The following is a 16,227-nucleotide window of genomic DNA, read 5'->3' on the forward strand; positions in this document are numbered from 1 at the left end:
TGTTATATTCGTTTCAGGTGTACAATATAGTGATTCAACACTTCCATAGATGACTCAGTGATCACCATGATAAGTGTACTCTTAATAGCCTTCACCTGTTTCACCTATCCCCCCACCCACCTCCCTTAAAAATGAAAACATCTTATATTTTAAAGTAACTATACAAAATCTATAACCTAGGGAAACTTGTATTCCCTCTACTTTATTCTTTGACAGAAAAGCGTTTGTTCAAGGATGAAGCACAATGAAACATTGTTGAGTAATAACCTCCAAAATGCTTTTAACCTTTTTAGAAAAAGAAACTTGTTTACCTCTTTTTTTTCTTCTCTTAGGGATTAGATGGAAATCCTGGAACACCCGGTCCTCGTGGGCCAAAGGTATGAAAATATCATAGCTAATTTCTAAAGAATTAATAATAAAATACAGAAATTTTTTGTAGCTTGAGCCTCATACTAACAGAAGCCTCTTGTTGCATAGGGTGAGCGAGGACTGCCAGGGGTCCACGGTTCTCCAGGTGACAGAGGCCCACCAGGGGTGGGAGTTCCTGGCCGAACAGTAAGTGAAATTCCATCAAGCTCTTAAAACCCTGTTGGTTCCAATAATCAAATAAAATCCAGTGACAAATTTGAATCAGGAAAAAATAATGAAATGATCAGAGGAGGAAATATAAACACTAGTCAGAGTGAGAGAATTCATGAGCCTTGAGGTTACATCACCGAGCACAGGGATGGTGATGTTTATTGATGTACACATGCTGGACTCACGTACACTGATTTTGGGTTATAAGCAGTTATTTTACCCTTTATTCCTCTATTCTATATATTAAAAAGTACAAATTAATGTTTGAAAGATTATACAAATATCTGAGATTAAGTTATATATTACTGTTTGATTTTAGTGAAAATAAAATAAAGTTAGTTTTTAGTGAATTTAAAGTGGAGTATGCATAAACAATATAATATCAAAAATCTCTTAAGTAATATCTTCAGGAGCAGAAAATATAAGTCATTTATAATAGGGTAGACAGAAAATGGGCAGTTTTTTAAAATATGTTTTAGCTACAAGAACAGTGCCTGATAGTAACAACCCCTGTATGTGTACTTGTTGACTAAATAGTAGTAAGAGGTAGAACGTTTTATTTCCTATGAAAAAAAGGAGAAGATTCTGAAACAAGAAAAGTAGAATTCTAATGACATTAGTTTGGGAAATTGGCCTTGTAATGAAGTTATCATGAGAGCTAAAAGAAAACATAGTGAATAGGTTACATGTGTGTGATTGATTCTCTGGGGCAAGAATATAAAAGACCACTGGAGATGGGAGATTAAACACAGTATAAAAAAAGGATCAAGAAATGACTAAAGAAGTGAAGGAGGTTGAAGGAGAAAATTAAAAAGTTTATTAAGGGCACAGTATAAATAGAAAGGGTGCAAACAGTAGCTTTGACAGTAACAGCAATATGAATATTTCTTTTAGAAAATAAGAAAGGAGATATCATTGAGCAGTTACTGAAGCCAGCTGCTGAGAACTCAACTTTTTACTTACCTGTGTTGTCAGTTCCTCCCTCCATGGTGTGTGGTTATGTACCAGGGGGAGAGCTATGATCATTAGGTTCACTGATCACTTCCTAGCCTCATGTTGGCTACCCCAAATTCCAATTTGCTAAAGTAGAAAAAAAATGGCAATTGATGCTTTACTGCCTGTTCCTGTCACTGAACACTGGTTCTGGCAATGTCTTCAAATGGAAAAATGACTCGAAGTGGGAAAGCAAAAAGGAAAGCAAGTTCTGAGCCAGTTAGCCTATCAGCAGCCAGGTTCCAAACAGACAGACTTTGGGTGCACAGAGTATTTGTGAAGGGACAAGGACAGATGATGGTACGCAGAGAGATATCCTAGGAATCCTAGCAAAATCACACTGATGTTTCCAGCAACAGGCATCTGGTTAGGTGTTTACCTGCCATTCAAAAAGTCGTAGCCCGCTTCACAGAGTTTTCAGGGTGTGTGATGTGGCAAGCCCTGTTGTTCCACTGAGTAAATTATAATATATAGCTCTTTATCTTACTTGGATAATTTATGGACATTCCTGGAAGAATTGTGACATTTGGATCTCATTCTACTCAGGGCTCCCAAGGACCAGCTGGAGAGCCAGGTATTCAGGTAGGCTCCTTAACCAAGTTATTGGGTACAGCAAATCTAGCTTGATTATTTTGGGGAAATTACTAAAAAACTATTCTCATAAGTAACTATTCTCCCCCTTTGACAGGGCCCTCGAGGTCTCCCTGGATTGCCAGGAACTCCAGGGACCCCAGGGAATGATGTAAGGACCATCTTTACCTCCTCCTCCCAAGCATCCCACCTCCTCCTCCCCACCACCCCATTTTAATCTGCACCTGTACCACTGTGCAAAAATTTGAACACAATGATTCTGTTTTCAGGGAGCTCCAGGGAGGGATGGAAGGCCAGGTTTGCCAGGCCCCCCAGGTGACCCGGTAAGTCAACAGACTATGCCCGATTTTTGTATCTTTAATGCACCCAAAAGCCAAACAGCCTACCAAGCAACTTTTACTGTCCAAACTAATTAGAATGCTCAGTGACTGCTTGGTGATTTTGTTTATCCCCATTATTTTGTAGAGGGGGAAAAATTCAAGCTGCATCAGCATTTTTGTGTGTGTGATGAATACTTATTTCCTAAGGGTATAATTCAGTTGTACAGTTTTGCCCCAGGCTGAGCCTTGGCACATAATGTCTCAATCCCATGGAAAATTGAGTTAAAATATATAGCCACAATTTCTGTTCTTTTTAATGCTACTGACTAAATGAATTTCATTCTTCTAAATGAAAGTTTTCAGGTAAGTTACCTACAATGTGGTACATATCCATTGATTCTGTGGCTTTAAAATGCTGAGATGATTAAATTATAAAAACTGGCTTGAGTAGGCTCTTAAAAAATGGGTTTAGGCACTAACTGTATGTTCCAAAGTTTTATTTCAGGATGAACCTGGCTTTGAGCGACAGTGAAATCCCCTTAAATAGCCTCAGAATCGGCAGTTATAATTTGAGAGGCCATATGGTACATGACATTGTATTAAGAGTTTGTATGATAAAATCCAAATCTGGCCTCTAGGTTCTAAGTCTCACAAATCCTTCTCCCTCCCACACTGGTTGGGCCTTATGTGCCTTTATAAGCTACGTGCAGAGGCATATTTTAGCCTTATTTTAACTCCACTGCCTAGTGAATCATGTGTGTGCATTATCTAGGATTCTTATAAAGTGTTACTTGGGTTTCCAGTGTTTCTCTCAAAGGACATTTTAAGACATGAGGCCTGAACACTGCCTGAGTTCCCTCAGTGGCTCTCTTGCAAATCACATAAGCCACCTATTGACTCTTTTGAACTTCAGTGAGAAAGAACTTTAAGGCAAACTCACTCTAGACTTTTCATATTTCTCAGCAGCCTGATAATTTGCTTGGCAGAGTGGGGACTTCCTTTTAATAAATGTTTTACCTTCATGTATTATTTAAAACTAAGAATATATTAGGGATCGCATAAAAGTTGCCATGTCATGAAAATATAAAATAGAGATGCATAATCAAAATAACAATATGAGTGTGTTTACGTGTTCATAGTAGAGGAATAGTGAATACTTCTCAAAGTTATGAGTTCTATCATTGTCATATGACTATTTTGTGATATGAACATAAAGCCAACCATTCTGACAGTGAGGCTCTTAGAAGCCCCATGACAAATATCAACTGGCATGGCACTTTGAGGAAAAAAACTACATTATATTGCATGTTTGTATTGTTATTATGTGCATATATAAGTATAAATACATGTATCTGGGTTTTTTCTCCTTAAATGCAGATTGCACTTCCTCTCTTGGGAGACATCGGTGTCTTGCTCAAGGTACTCTGTTGCTATCTAAAAAATTATGTATTAATTTTTAGGAAAAGTTAGAAAGGAAACCTTGATCAGAAATTAAGTTAGCTGCTTAGCCTGAACTAAAATGCGATTTTTAAAAGGCAGACATCTTTAAGATAGGAAAAGGAACACATATTTTTATGTATGTAGGTAGTGCCACTTGTACTAATCCCTCCACTCTCTTCTTCTTTACCTCCCTGTCAGTTTGGGTGTAAGGGGTGGTAGGTAAAGGTGGGAGTTCTGAGATGAGCCACACAGAAGGAACAGTGTCATCAATACTCTTAAGTAGACCATTCTCTCTTGTCTAGAGGGACAGCTTTCTCACATTATGAGTGTTTAGCCACCCTGGCTCACTACTGTGAAACCTAATCCTTCTCACTTGGACCTACCCTCACCAGTCCCAGGATGAAAAGCAGTGCTGTTCAATACACAGCTAGCTGGCAGGGCTGGATTTTGATGTCATGGGATTTTACAAAGTGAGTTATAAAATCCAAAGCCAAGAATTGCCTAACACCTGTTATTCTATTAAATAAAAACTATCTTTATCTATTATTCATCTCATAAGGAATTAATCTTGCTACCGTTTTTTTGTCTCTAATACTGCCCTCTGTTTTATATGTAATGTAGATGGGGGAGAATGATAATGGGATACCTGTAAGGCTACGTTTTTATAATACTTTTTTCATGGCATGCTACGACTGAGTGAACCCCGATGGAAGCCTGTCTTTTTACATTATACTTAAACCTTACGTGTCCTATGAATGGACAATATATGAGTGTACACACACGGAGGCTATATGTGTATACATGCAATTTATTTTATATTCCTAGCATTTAGCCCAATGGTTTGTACAATGACCTACATAATAGTAGGCAGGCAGGAATGTTTGTTGATTTAAATTCAAAGATTCAAGAATTTTAATATAGGTATTTGCTAGATGTTTAAAAACCTGAGAATATATTATACATATCAATATCAATATAAAAATAAATTACAGGAGGTTTTTAAGACCTTCAAAAGTCAACATTTTCATATAAGTCAAAAGAGAATATTTAGGGAGATTTTAAGATCTTATATTCATTGAGTTATAGTTACATGACAGACAACACACTGCTTTACTTATATCATCTCACGTAATCTTCACAATAATCCTGTAAACTTAGACTGTGGTAGTATCCCCATTTTACACATTAGAAACTAAAGTTCTGAGCCACCAAGTAGCTTCCTCAGAGTCACACAGCTAGTAAGCACAACATTAACACATGAACACAGGTCCTCACACATTTTCTTAGTTTCTTCCCAAGGGCAGTAATACTGGAGATGGCAGGACTCTAAGAGTTATACCTAACCATTGCAGAATAGTGGAATCAGAACTTGTACACTTCAGCAGAAATGAATATTCCAATAGAATACAGAGTAACTCACAGAATACATGAAAAGACTGAATAGGTTCTGCCAAGGAGAACCAGGACTCCAAAGGCCTGGAGTGGGCATCCTTGATAGTTTCACCAGGGCAACATCCCTTTAATGAGTGTGCTCTGCCACTGTTCCAGCCCTGGCATTATCTCCCTGAGGTTCTCAACCCCAGGAGAGTTCACTGGTGAGAGGCAGGATGCCTCAACTGAGAGTCCCACCGAACTGCATTCCATAGAAGAGAGAAGGATGGAGTTCCCCAAAGCAGAGCCTAAATACAGGGATTTAGATTGGAGATTGATCTGTTAGGCCCAACTAATGTAATTTTAAATCCTGATCCTATTTTATCATTATCCAATGCATAGGTCTCCCTCTCAGGCCAGAGTCTTTAGCAAACTTGGTCATCTGCTTTCTGTTTTCAAAAATATCTTTGGTTAAAGTGTAGTAAAGACCTGACATAATTCCAGGCCCAAATGAAATCCCTTCAGAGATCAAAGATTAGGTTAATCTGTGTATCAGTTCCTCTTTGAGATTGTACATTGGCTAGTAACTGTTGCATCTTTATTTTCTCTATAAGAAAATCTGAAGACTTTTATCAAGACCCTCAATGAGATCACTTCCCTTGATTTACCATTCTGGCAATCCTAACCTAAAGAAAATGGGGTCTATTTGAAATAACTCTTAGGTAATTTTATTGTCTCATAATGATTACACTTTTTTTGTAGTTTTTTTAATGTATATTTTTTATTGGAGTTCAACTTACCAATATATAGTGTGACACCCAGTGCTCATCCCATCAAGTGCCCCCCTCAGTGCCCGTCACCCAGTCACCCCATCCCTCCACCTACCTCCCTTTCCACCGCCCCTTGTCCGTTTCTCAGAGTTAGAGTCTCTCATGTTCTGTCTCCCTTTCTGATATTTCCCACTCATTTTTTCTCTTTTCCCTTTAATCCCTTTCATTATTTTTATATTCCCCATAAATGGAACCATATGTTTGTCTTTCTCCGATTGACTTACTTCATTCACCATAATAACCGTCCAGTTCCATCCCTGTTGAAGCAAATGGTGGGTATTTGTTGTTTCTAATGGCTGAGTAATATTCCATTGTATACATAGACCACATCTTCTTTATCCATTCATCTTTCGATGGACACTGAGGCTCCTTCCACAGTTTGGCTATTGTGGACATTGCTGCTATAAACATTGGGGTGCAGGTGTCTCGGCTTTTTACTGCATCTGTATCTTTGGGGTAAATCCCCAGCAGTGCAATTGCTGGGTCGTAGGGCAGATCTATTTTTAACTCTTTGAGGAACCTCCACACAGTTTTCCAGAGTGGCTGCACCAGTTCACATTCCCACCAACAATGCAAAAGGGTTCCCCTTTCTCCACATCCTCTCCAACATTTGTTGTTTCCTGTCTTGTTAATTTTCCCTATTCTCATTGGTGTGAGGTGGTATCTCATTGTGGTTTTGATTTGATTACAGTTTTTTTTAATGTTTTATTAAAACAATCAATTGAATAATTCATTCTAAAATATTGCTGCATGTTGATATGCCAGGGTTTTGCTTCATACAGATATGCCACATTTATTTGTCTACAGATACAATAATTCATCTTCTTCATGCCTTTTGCAATATAGAAAACTTCTTGGTTTTCATAAGCCCTGAGGCATCTCTCTCTCTTCATAGTTTTTCAGATATTAGAAGTAATGGATCTACAATTATGTAGGTATTTTTTAAATTCTTCTACCAACACATTAGCTCTATGAAAATATCCTGATGGCAAAATTAGTTTTGGGAAATGTTGCACACTCTGGCTCCCTTTTATATATACCAGCTCTAAGAATGGACCACCATGAAGAGAGATCTTTAATCCAGCATTTTTTAGGGAAATTGCCTCAGAACTTTTTCAATAGTATACGAAATTTGTCTTCCAAGAAACGTATTTTTGGAAATCAGACTTATTCTGATATTCACTGAGTCAAAAATATTGAACTTGAATAGCTGTGGGCTTTTTTGCCAACTTCTCATTAACGGCAAGCTTCAGTTCCCTTTTTATATTTCAAGATTCTTCCCTTTGGTGAAAAGGATGGAAGAAGAGAGGCTGATACTGTCCTACCTTCTGTCAACTGTTAAAATTAAACTATCTCCTCCATTCAGTGGTCCCTATTCTGTGCCTTTCCTGATCACATTCTTATTCTAACAATTTAAAAATAAGCATTTTTAGGGCTTTTCACAAACACCTTTTCTTTAGCAATGTGATAAGAAGTTTATCTTGTGATCTCAGACACTTAAATTCAAGCCTTTCCAGATCAGCTAAAGGTTATAGAGAGGCAATGGCAAGGCAATTCCACTTAGATTTCCTATCTGCACTTGGATTTGACATGGAGTCAAGTCCAAGTCACTCAAGTAATTACTTCTCACATGAGTGCTTCCACTGACAAAATGTTGGTAAACTGTGTGCAGGGTCTTACAACTAATTTTGTCCTCAAAAGGAAAAATCCTTTCTTCACAGCTCATTCTTTCTTTCTCTTTCTTTCTTTCCTAATGATTTATACTATTGGTTGTATGAGGTCTGTAGTCTTGTTAGTTATTCTAAACTTTATTACTACCTCCCCTTTTAAATATGCTGTTAAACAATTGAAACAGTCTATGTTCTTGATTTATGTCTCTTTTCCTTATATATTTGGAACTTCCCATTTACATATCATCATAGACATGCTTTTTTTTTTTTTTAAAAAAAAGACTTATTTATTTATTTTACAGAGAGGAAAAAAGCGCATGTACAAGCAGGGGTCAGGTTGTGGGAGTAGAGGAAAACAAGCAGACTCCCCTCTGAACAAGGAGCCTGACCTGGGGCTCAATCCCAGAGCCCAGAGATCATGACCTGAACTGAGGTTAGGAGCCAGATGCTCAACAGACTGAGCCCCTTAGGCACACCAACATCCTTTAAAAAAAAAAAAAGTCACCAATATCATAAACAGTTACTATTCACTAGCTTCATAAGTAGTTTTTACCTCATGAAAAGTCTTTTCAAATTGGTTAAATTAAGTCACTGAAAGAAGTGCTGTAACAATTACTGTATCATTGGTCTCTGACAAAGGTTCAAATCTGATCAGACCTCACTTTATAAATTGCTTTGATGAATCTCTCAGTGATCTTATCTCTATACTCATTAGAACTTCTGTGGCAACTGCCAAGCCAGTGTCCCCGGGCTGAAACGCAACAAAGGAGAAGAAACCAGCGCTGGTGAGCCTGGAAAGTATGATTCTATAGCCCAGAAGGTGAGAAGGCAGGCTGCATGTTGATGAGCCCTATAGTTTACACCTAGTGCCTTCTCTCACTTCCAAATTGCTTTGTCCTCTAGGGGGACACAGGTCCACGGGGTCCTCCAGGAATCCCAGGCAGAGAGGGACCAAAGGTAAGGCAGTTTCCTCTACTCTCTGTGCTACTGCCAGTTCAGTGTGGGGGGGAAAAAACAAGAACAAAAACAAACTTAAAACACACTACTTTTAATGAGAAATATTTTTGGAAAAGTGGTGTAAAAGCCATTTGCAAAGGTTATTTTTTTGTGTGCCCTGACTCTGTCCAAATTACATGTCCCAAGTGTACTAAGAAGAGATATTACATTATTTCAAAAGATGACAAAATTATTCAGTATACTAGCTGAAATTCTTGTCTTTTTAGGGAAGCAAAGGAGAGCGGGGCTACCCTGGGATACCTGGAGAGAAAGGTGAAGAGGTAAGACTCTTGTCTGATAATTGACTCTCTTTTATAGATTCAAGGAAGGACATCAACCTGTCTATAGCTCATGTTTAATGCTAAGTCAAAGAAAAAAAGATTTAGGTATGTTGTTTCAAATGTCAAGACAATTTAAATAATAATACATTGATGTTTATCATCATGATTCAGTTTTTGAGATAAGGAAAATAAAACACAGAGTGGACCCATCAGGTAATATGTTTTTGTTTTCATGTGGCAGATAACAATTCCAGCTCTCTCGAGATAAAAGGAAGGATTTACTAAATAGAATCCCAAGGTAGCTATAGAATTAAACAACCAGCCTAGGGACAAGGGCAGCTCCAAAAAGCAGAACCTCGCTGGGATATTGCTATAACATGCATGATTCAACTTCAGTGACCTTGGTTTGTCTGTCTCTGTTCAACTTCATACTCTTCAGAGAAAAAAAAAAAAAGCCCTACCAAAAGTATCTGATTCAACTAGTTTAGATTAGCTGCCCACCCCTAGACTAAGGTTCAAAGTCAAATGTACTTTTGAGACAATGGCATAATTTTCTGACTCTAAGCCATGGTGATGCTCAGGATATCATTCTTTTCCTGCATAATTTACCTTAACTCTTGGAAAAACCAATTAGGATGATGAATTGTTATTAGTTTAAACAATTTTGATGCTAATAATTCTTAATGAAAGTAAGTAAGCCATCTGGTATATATTAACCTTGATGTTAGTACTGAAAATCATAACGGTATAAAGTAGACCTCTTTTTTGAGTCAGAGTTATATTTCACATTACAAATTATCACCATGTGTTATTGTTTTTAATATTGATTTTATTCTAGAGAACTATGAAAACTGGCTTGCTTTTTTTCCAAATTAAAAACTGAAGAAAAAAGAAATACAACATTTATTTTCATCTATAAATAAAGCAGTAAAGGCTTCTTCATGCTTCACAGGAAATTTCACTAATGTACAAGCCCTATATCTGATTTTAATAGTCTAACAGCTTTTAACTGCCTAGATTCAAGGAGTAGGCTGTAGAGGCAATTGAAAAGATAGTAATAAAAAGATCAGGAAATAATTGGAATTCAGGTTTTCTATAAGTGACTCTAAGTTAAATTTATAAGAAGTTAATTTTTATTGATTCTACAGGATACCTTGCTCTCTTGGTAAACTGAAATGCATCATTATTATTACTCAACTATTTTAGTATGTTCTTTCTTAAGTATAATAGACCCTTGTTACCTGTGGGGAATATGTTTTAAGAAACCGCCCCCCCTTGGATGCCCAAAACTGCAGAGAGTCCTGAGCCCTACATATACTAATTTTTTCCTATAGATGCATACATGTGATAAAGTTCAACTTATAAATTAGGCACAGTAAGAGATTAACAATAATAACTAACAGTTAATCACAATAATTATAACAATATACTATAATAAAAGTTACATGAATGTGGTATCTTCCTCCCTCTCCAAATATCTTTTTATACTGTGCTCATTCTTCTTGTGATGATGTGAAATGATAAAATACCTATGTGATGAGATGAACTAAGGTGAATGACATAGGCATTTTGACATGGGTGTTAGGCTGCTATTGCTCTTATGGCCATAAGTCAACAGGAGGTTTATGTGCTTCCAGACAACAGTAGAATACTGAAACATTGGAAAGGCAAACTACTGTATACTGAATTCTTAACAGAGAATACACAAAATTTACACAAGACTCTTATTATATGAGGAATTATTATTATTATATGTAGCAATTTCAGAAGGAAATTCTTTTTGGTTGTTTCTTCACATCACATGAATTATATGAATAAGCCTGAAATAGCATACTAATTCAGTTGGGCCTTTGGAAGGGATAGGGTAATGCAGGCTTTTCCTCTCAGACAGATAGGGAGTAATGAATCTCATCTACTTGGGTAGACTCAATGAATAGTATCTGCTTGGACTGAGATACTCCTTGAAATTATAATTTATTGATTTGTTTAGGTGAATGAAACTTTGAGAATGTGTATGTTTCTAAGTGGCCAGTAAACTATACTATTTTAATATGTATATAATATCTATTGTACAAAATCTCAAATATCTGTTCTATTCTTAGTGGAAAAGACACAGAGGGAATCTCATCTCTTTGAGGACTTCTAATTATCATGCCTTCATTTTAATCTGTTTCGGGACTTAGAGGAGCTGCCTATTTGTTCATTGCTCTGAGAAGAGGGACATTACCCTCTACATTTTTTCCAGATGTTTCACATATCTAAGTAGCAACTTAAAAGACACTAATAGAACACACTCACCTCTCATACCGTGAACTCTTGCTTGGAATGCAGATTTTCCTATAATATTTCAGGATAATAATTGATAAATAGGCCATGAAAAATATTGTCAACCATAAATTATAGCAATGGAAAAATAAATATTCTTGGTAGCAACTGAGCTAGGACTTGTAAAATCAAACTGTCAGTTCAGAGAAAGAACTTAGCTCAAATGATCCTTGAATATCTATGCAATAAATTTTATTTTGTATTTTAGTTTGGCACTATATGCTAAATTGACTGTCCTACTCTTTAATATGTATTTGTCTTCTTTAATGACCATCTTGTCTTCTAAAATTATCTTATTGCCCTTTATGCATCCATGGTAACTTTTACCCTTACTACAAAATTTCAGCTTGTTCAGAGAAAGACTGCTGAGAATGATTTTTTTTTTATTTATGGACTAAGGTTTATTTTAAAGTTTAATGTGGTCATCAAAGGTTAATGAGTCCCAAGCTTATAAATTAAACTACCTAAAGACTCACTCAGCATCTCTTGACTGATTCAGTAATGAGACTAAAAGTAGCAAAAAAAGAATACATATGTACACCCATATCTTATACATGTACATATAGAGAGAATTTTATGGAAATGTGGGTATTTTGAGATAAAGCAATTTGTGGTATGGCATTTATAATCTCCAGACACTTAGAGGTGCCATTTCCAAAGGAAATTTGTTTCCTTTCAATTTATAAATCTATAAATATGTTAAGGGTAAGGGAGTAAAAAGAGACAATGCAGCATGCCAGTGTGTCCCATCCACACATCTGTGTGTGAACATGCACACACACACACACACACATATATACACACACATACACACACAGCATTGCCAGTGAGGACGATACCATTTTGAAGAAAGAATATGTCCACATTCTTCAACACAAGCATATATAAGATTTTACCCAAAACTCTTATTTCATGAGGAATTTCAGCATGTTTGAGGAGATTCTTTTCAGTATTTCTTCATATCATAGCACACGAAAAAACCTGAAGTAACATACGAACCCATTTGGCATTAGATAGACAGGTCTGGCAAGAGCTTGGTCCTTAATCACACCGATGCAAAGAATCTTGATTCAAGAGAACCTGGGCCCTATAGAATTCTCATAAATAAATATGCAGTAGTTTTACCATGGTCGCTCCACCTAATACTTACAATGCATGTAAAAATGTATATTTCACAGTAAACAATAAAGGAAATTTGTTATAACAATGAATGGTTTGGTAATATAAAAAGATTACTCAGTAAAGAAAATTAAATCCTGAAATAGGGGGATCATTCAGTCTAGACCTTGACACATCATATAGTTATCTGAAATAACAAAAGTGTATTTAAAAACATATATTTCTAGTTACAGAAGTCATCTGAGTTCATTACAGAAAACTTGGAAAATACAAAAAAGCACTAAAAAGATAAAAGTACTGCTAAGGGAGAATAATTGGTAATAGTTATATTATGGTCTACACCCCTCCTTTATAATTCCAAAACTCAGAACCCTATGAAAACCCTGGAAAATTTTCCCACATATGCAGGAAATTCTTTGGCAGCAGAATCTGACCTGAAAACATATGGAGCCAGTCTATTTATCCCACTTGATAAGAATATCATGTTTTGCTACAGAAATATTTGTATATTTATTAGAGGGTGCTGCCCTAGGCATCATGGGGAGTGTCGCATAGTATCTAGTGTGAGCGCTATGTTATTTTCATTAAAAAAAAAATCAGAAAATTCAGAATTCTGACACCAAAGGTTCCAGATTAGGTACTTTAAACTTCTATCATTCTCATCTTTTAGAAGTCCATTGATAATTTTTTTAAGATTTTATTTATTTATTCATGAGAGACACAGAGAGAGAGAGGCAGAGACACAAGCAGAGGGAGAAGCAGGCTCCATGCAGGGAGTCTGATGTGGGACTTGATCCCAGGTCTCCAGGATCACGTCCTGGGCTGAAGGTGGCACTAAACCGCTGAGCCACCCGGGCTGCCCCCGTTGATAATTTTTATAACTTATACATTACTCCGTGGAACCCTTTGTAACTGTAATTTTTCCATGTTAGCCAATAGTTTACTGAAACATGATTTTAATAGTTGCAAAATATTTTATATTATTCTATGTAACTTATTTAACTAATTTGTTGTTGACACACTTGGTAAAAGAACAAAATTAATTACATAAACTACCAGTTAATCTTGCCAGTTCTTCCTTGAATATATGAATATATCAGTATCTTAAACCCTATCCAGTATAATTAGCATTATTCTACGAGTCTAAGAAGAAGGAGGAGGGGATATTCATTCACTTTTATGCTTAAGCCATTAAAGGGTTCTAAATTTAAATTCACTGATGAGCCAAATTTCTTCTTATAATGAACTGTTCAGCTAAACTAAATATTATATCATAAAACATATTCCATTTTTCCACTAGCTGAATGAAGCATTAGTGTAATCGTGTATTTCTTTGATGGCATGCTGCCAATCTGAAATTTGTATGTCCATGCTTTAGCAATGCCAGATTCTCAGTGATGCTATTGTTGATGGGGTGGCTCTGAGAGCTCAGAAATGCTCTATGAATCACCAAACACACTAAATTATGTTTGCTGCAGATTCCATGTCATGGCATTTTAGCTCATCATCCTTACTTTTTGAAAATGGGTATTTGTATATCGTATATATCATGCGTTTCAGCCAACAAAAATGTTTAATTTCAATAGTCAAAATATTCGGTCAACTAAAATGCCTTGTTTCTAACTACACAGCAGATTTTATGGTAGGAACTGTTTCTTCTAGGGTCTTCAAGGAATTCCAGGCCTTCCAGGTGCTCCAGGTCCCACTGGACCCCCTGTGAGTATTTGCTAAAGCTATTCCACTCACGTTTCATATCTGCTAGGATAATGCAGGGTTAACTAAATTTTCCCATTCCCTTTTGTTCTCTATGCCTCTCTGTAGATTATCCAGCCTTTGCCTGGAAAAGTGGCATCCTACCTCTCAGATTTTCAGTTAGTATTATTTTAAGGCTGCTCAGGGTCGTGGAGATTTGTCATCAAAATTCTGCCAGAACAGAAAGCAGTCTGTGATTAAACTAGTCTATTTAAATAGAAGTTAGATGTAAAGAAGCATTATACTTTTTCATTATCATTTTTTGACATTAACCTTTGGAAGAGATATTCAGATGGTTACACCCTTTACATTTTTAAGTACCATAAACTAAGAATATATATTTTTAAAGAGGAAAAAATGGGTCAAGTATTATCATATTTGATTTATCTTAATTCCTATTTATTCATTAAAATATCTTCTACTTTAATTAGCACTTTTTTTTTCATTGTCCCTCAGACACAACTTTGCGGTCTTTGTGTCTTTGGTTATACTGTTTTCCTGAAACAATCTCTTTTCCTTTCTTAGCTGCTAAGCCCAACCTGTCACTAAGGTGGAGCTGATAATTCTAGGGTAGCCAGTTAAAATACAGGACATGCAGTTAAATTTGAATTTCATATAAATAAATGGTTCTAGCATAAGTTTGTCCCAAGTATCATATTTTTATTTGCTAAATCTAGCAACCCTACTCAAGTCTCATATTCTTCAGCAATTCCTACGAGTTCCTATGCAAATAGATATTTACCTCACAAGTAGGCATGTGGGCATGCTCCTTTGTACTTTAAAGCATGGATTCACCATAATTAAAATTTTATCATTTATGCTTTTACCACAGTTGTGTAGAACAAACATGGCTTTGAATTGTACATTAAAATTAAAAGTTAAGAGAAGAGTTGTGAAAGAACCAATGGAAATTATAGCTAAGTCCAGTCTCAAAGAAGAATTAAAATTACATTTTATTCTCCATTGGTAAAATGCAGATCACATCACTTAATATGCACATTGTTAATTCTCCCGCGTCTTGAAGTATTTAAAATGTTGATCGCTACCAAAATTATAGCTCATTTAGAAAGGCATAATGTTATGTAAATTGCCATTTAAACAGCAAGGCTAAATTCTTAAATGTATCAAAAGGTTCCAATTAAGGTCATTAAATGTGGTTGGCCAAGGTGAAAAAGCGACCACAAATACAAATTTTACCCTTGCAAGGGCTTATCAGCAGGATACAGCTGCTGTATCAGCCTGAAGAAATATAAGCTTTAGGACTGATTTAATTAGGATCAAATGACTTTTAAAATGTATCAGTTTTACAACCAACTTCCAATGCCTTTGGCCATTTAGTTGGGTTTTTTGTAACACACTTAGTTTTGTGTTTTACAGGGCTTATTGGGAAGAACTGGACATCCTGGTCCTTCAGGAACGAAGGGTGACAAGGTACAGAGGAAATGCCTCACTTACTGTCTGAATTGGGGCTTGGGGGATGGCAAGGTGAGACACTACAGAGAGATCCATAAAATCAAGCAAAGCCTGAAAGTAGGGATAACGTCAGGGAATAGCTATTCGGTAGTGGATTTGGAAAGACATAGGTACAGAAATCAGTCTGAATACAGGTTCCTAGAAAAAAGGATGAATAGAACATTGGTGTCATATAGCAGAAGTCCAAGCTGGATTCAAGGTCCTGGATATCTAGTTATGTGGATGGATGGAATGGGGGAAGCTTCCTACAGGTAAGATGGTTTGCATCAGGGAGTTCCAGCCACAGATGCCAAGGCTTCAGATTTGCTGAGAAAATCTGGAAGTTCTATCTTTTGAGGATCATAAGGGAAGTTCACTAAGTAATTAGGACACTTGTTTTCTGGGTTATCTAACTAAGTGGACTAACGGGTTGCTATGGTCTGAAGGGAAGACCTGAAATAGAGGAGTCTCATGTCGGAAGACCACGGCTTCATATATTTACCCAATT

The 16,227-nt window shown here is 36.4% G+C and overlaps 1 protein-coding gene across 1 annotated transcript in view; it reads left to right on the forward strand.

The window, feature by feature from the left end:
- The window catches only part of COL19A1 (collagen type XIX alpha 1 chain), a 303,786-nt gene that overhangs the window by 245,516 nt on the left and 42,043 nt on the right, over positions 1-16,227 (forward strand). Inside the window, exons 26-36 of the mRNA XM_055329613.1 lie at positions 333-377; positions 478-555; positions 2,119-2,154; positions 2,261-2,314; positions 2,433-2,486; positions 3,861-3,902; positions 8,510-8,614; positions 8,698-8,751; positions 9,018-9,071; positions 14,178-14,231; positions 15,645-15,698. Coding sequence (XP_055185588.1) covers positions 333-377; positions 478-555; positions 2,119-2,154; positions 2,261-2,314; positions 2,433-2,486; positions 3,861-3,902; positions 8,510-8,614; positions 8,698-8,751; positions 9,018-9,071; positions 14,178-14,231; positions 15,645-15,698 — 630 coding nt within the window. The remainder of the gene's footprint in view (positions 1-332; positions 378-477; positions 556-2,118; positions 2,155-2,260; positions 2,315-2,432; positions 2,487-3,860; positions 3,903-8,509; positions 8,615-8,697; positions 8,752-9,017; positions 9,072-14,177; positions 14,232-15,644; positions 15,699-16,227) is intronic.

This window comes from Nyctereutes procyonoides, unplaced genomic scaffold, assembly GCF_905146905.1.
Source record: "Nyctereutes procyonoides isolate TBG_1078 unplaced genomic scaffold, NYPRO_anot_genome, whole genome shotgun sequence".
Lineage (NCBI taxonomy): Eukaryota > Metazoa > Chordata > Mammalia > Carnivora > Canidae > Nyctereutes > Nyctereutes procyonoides.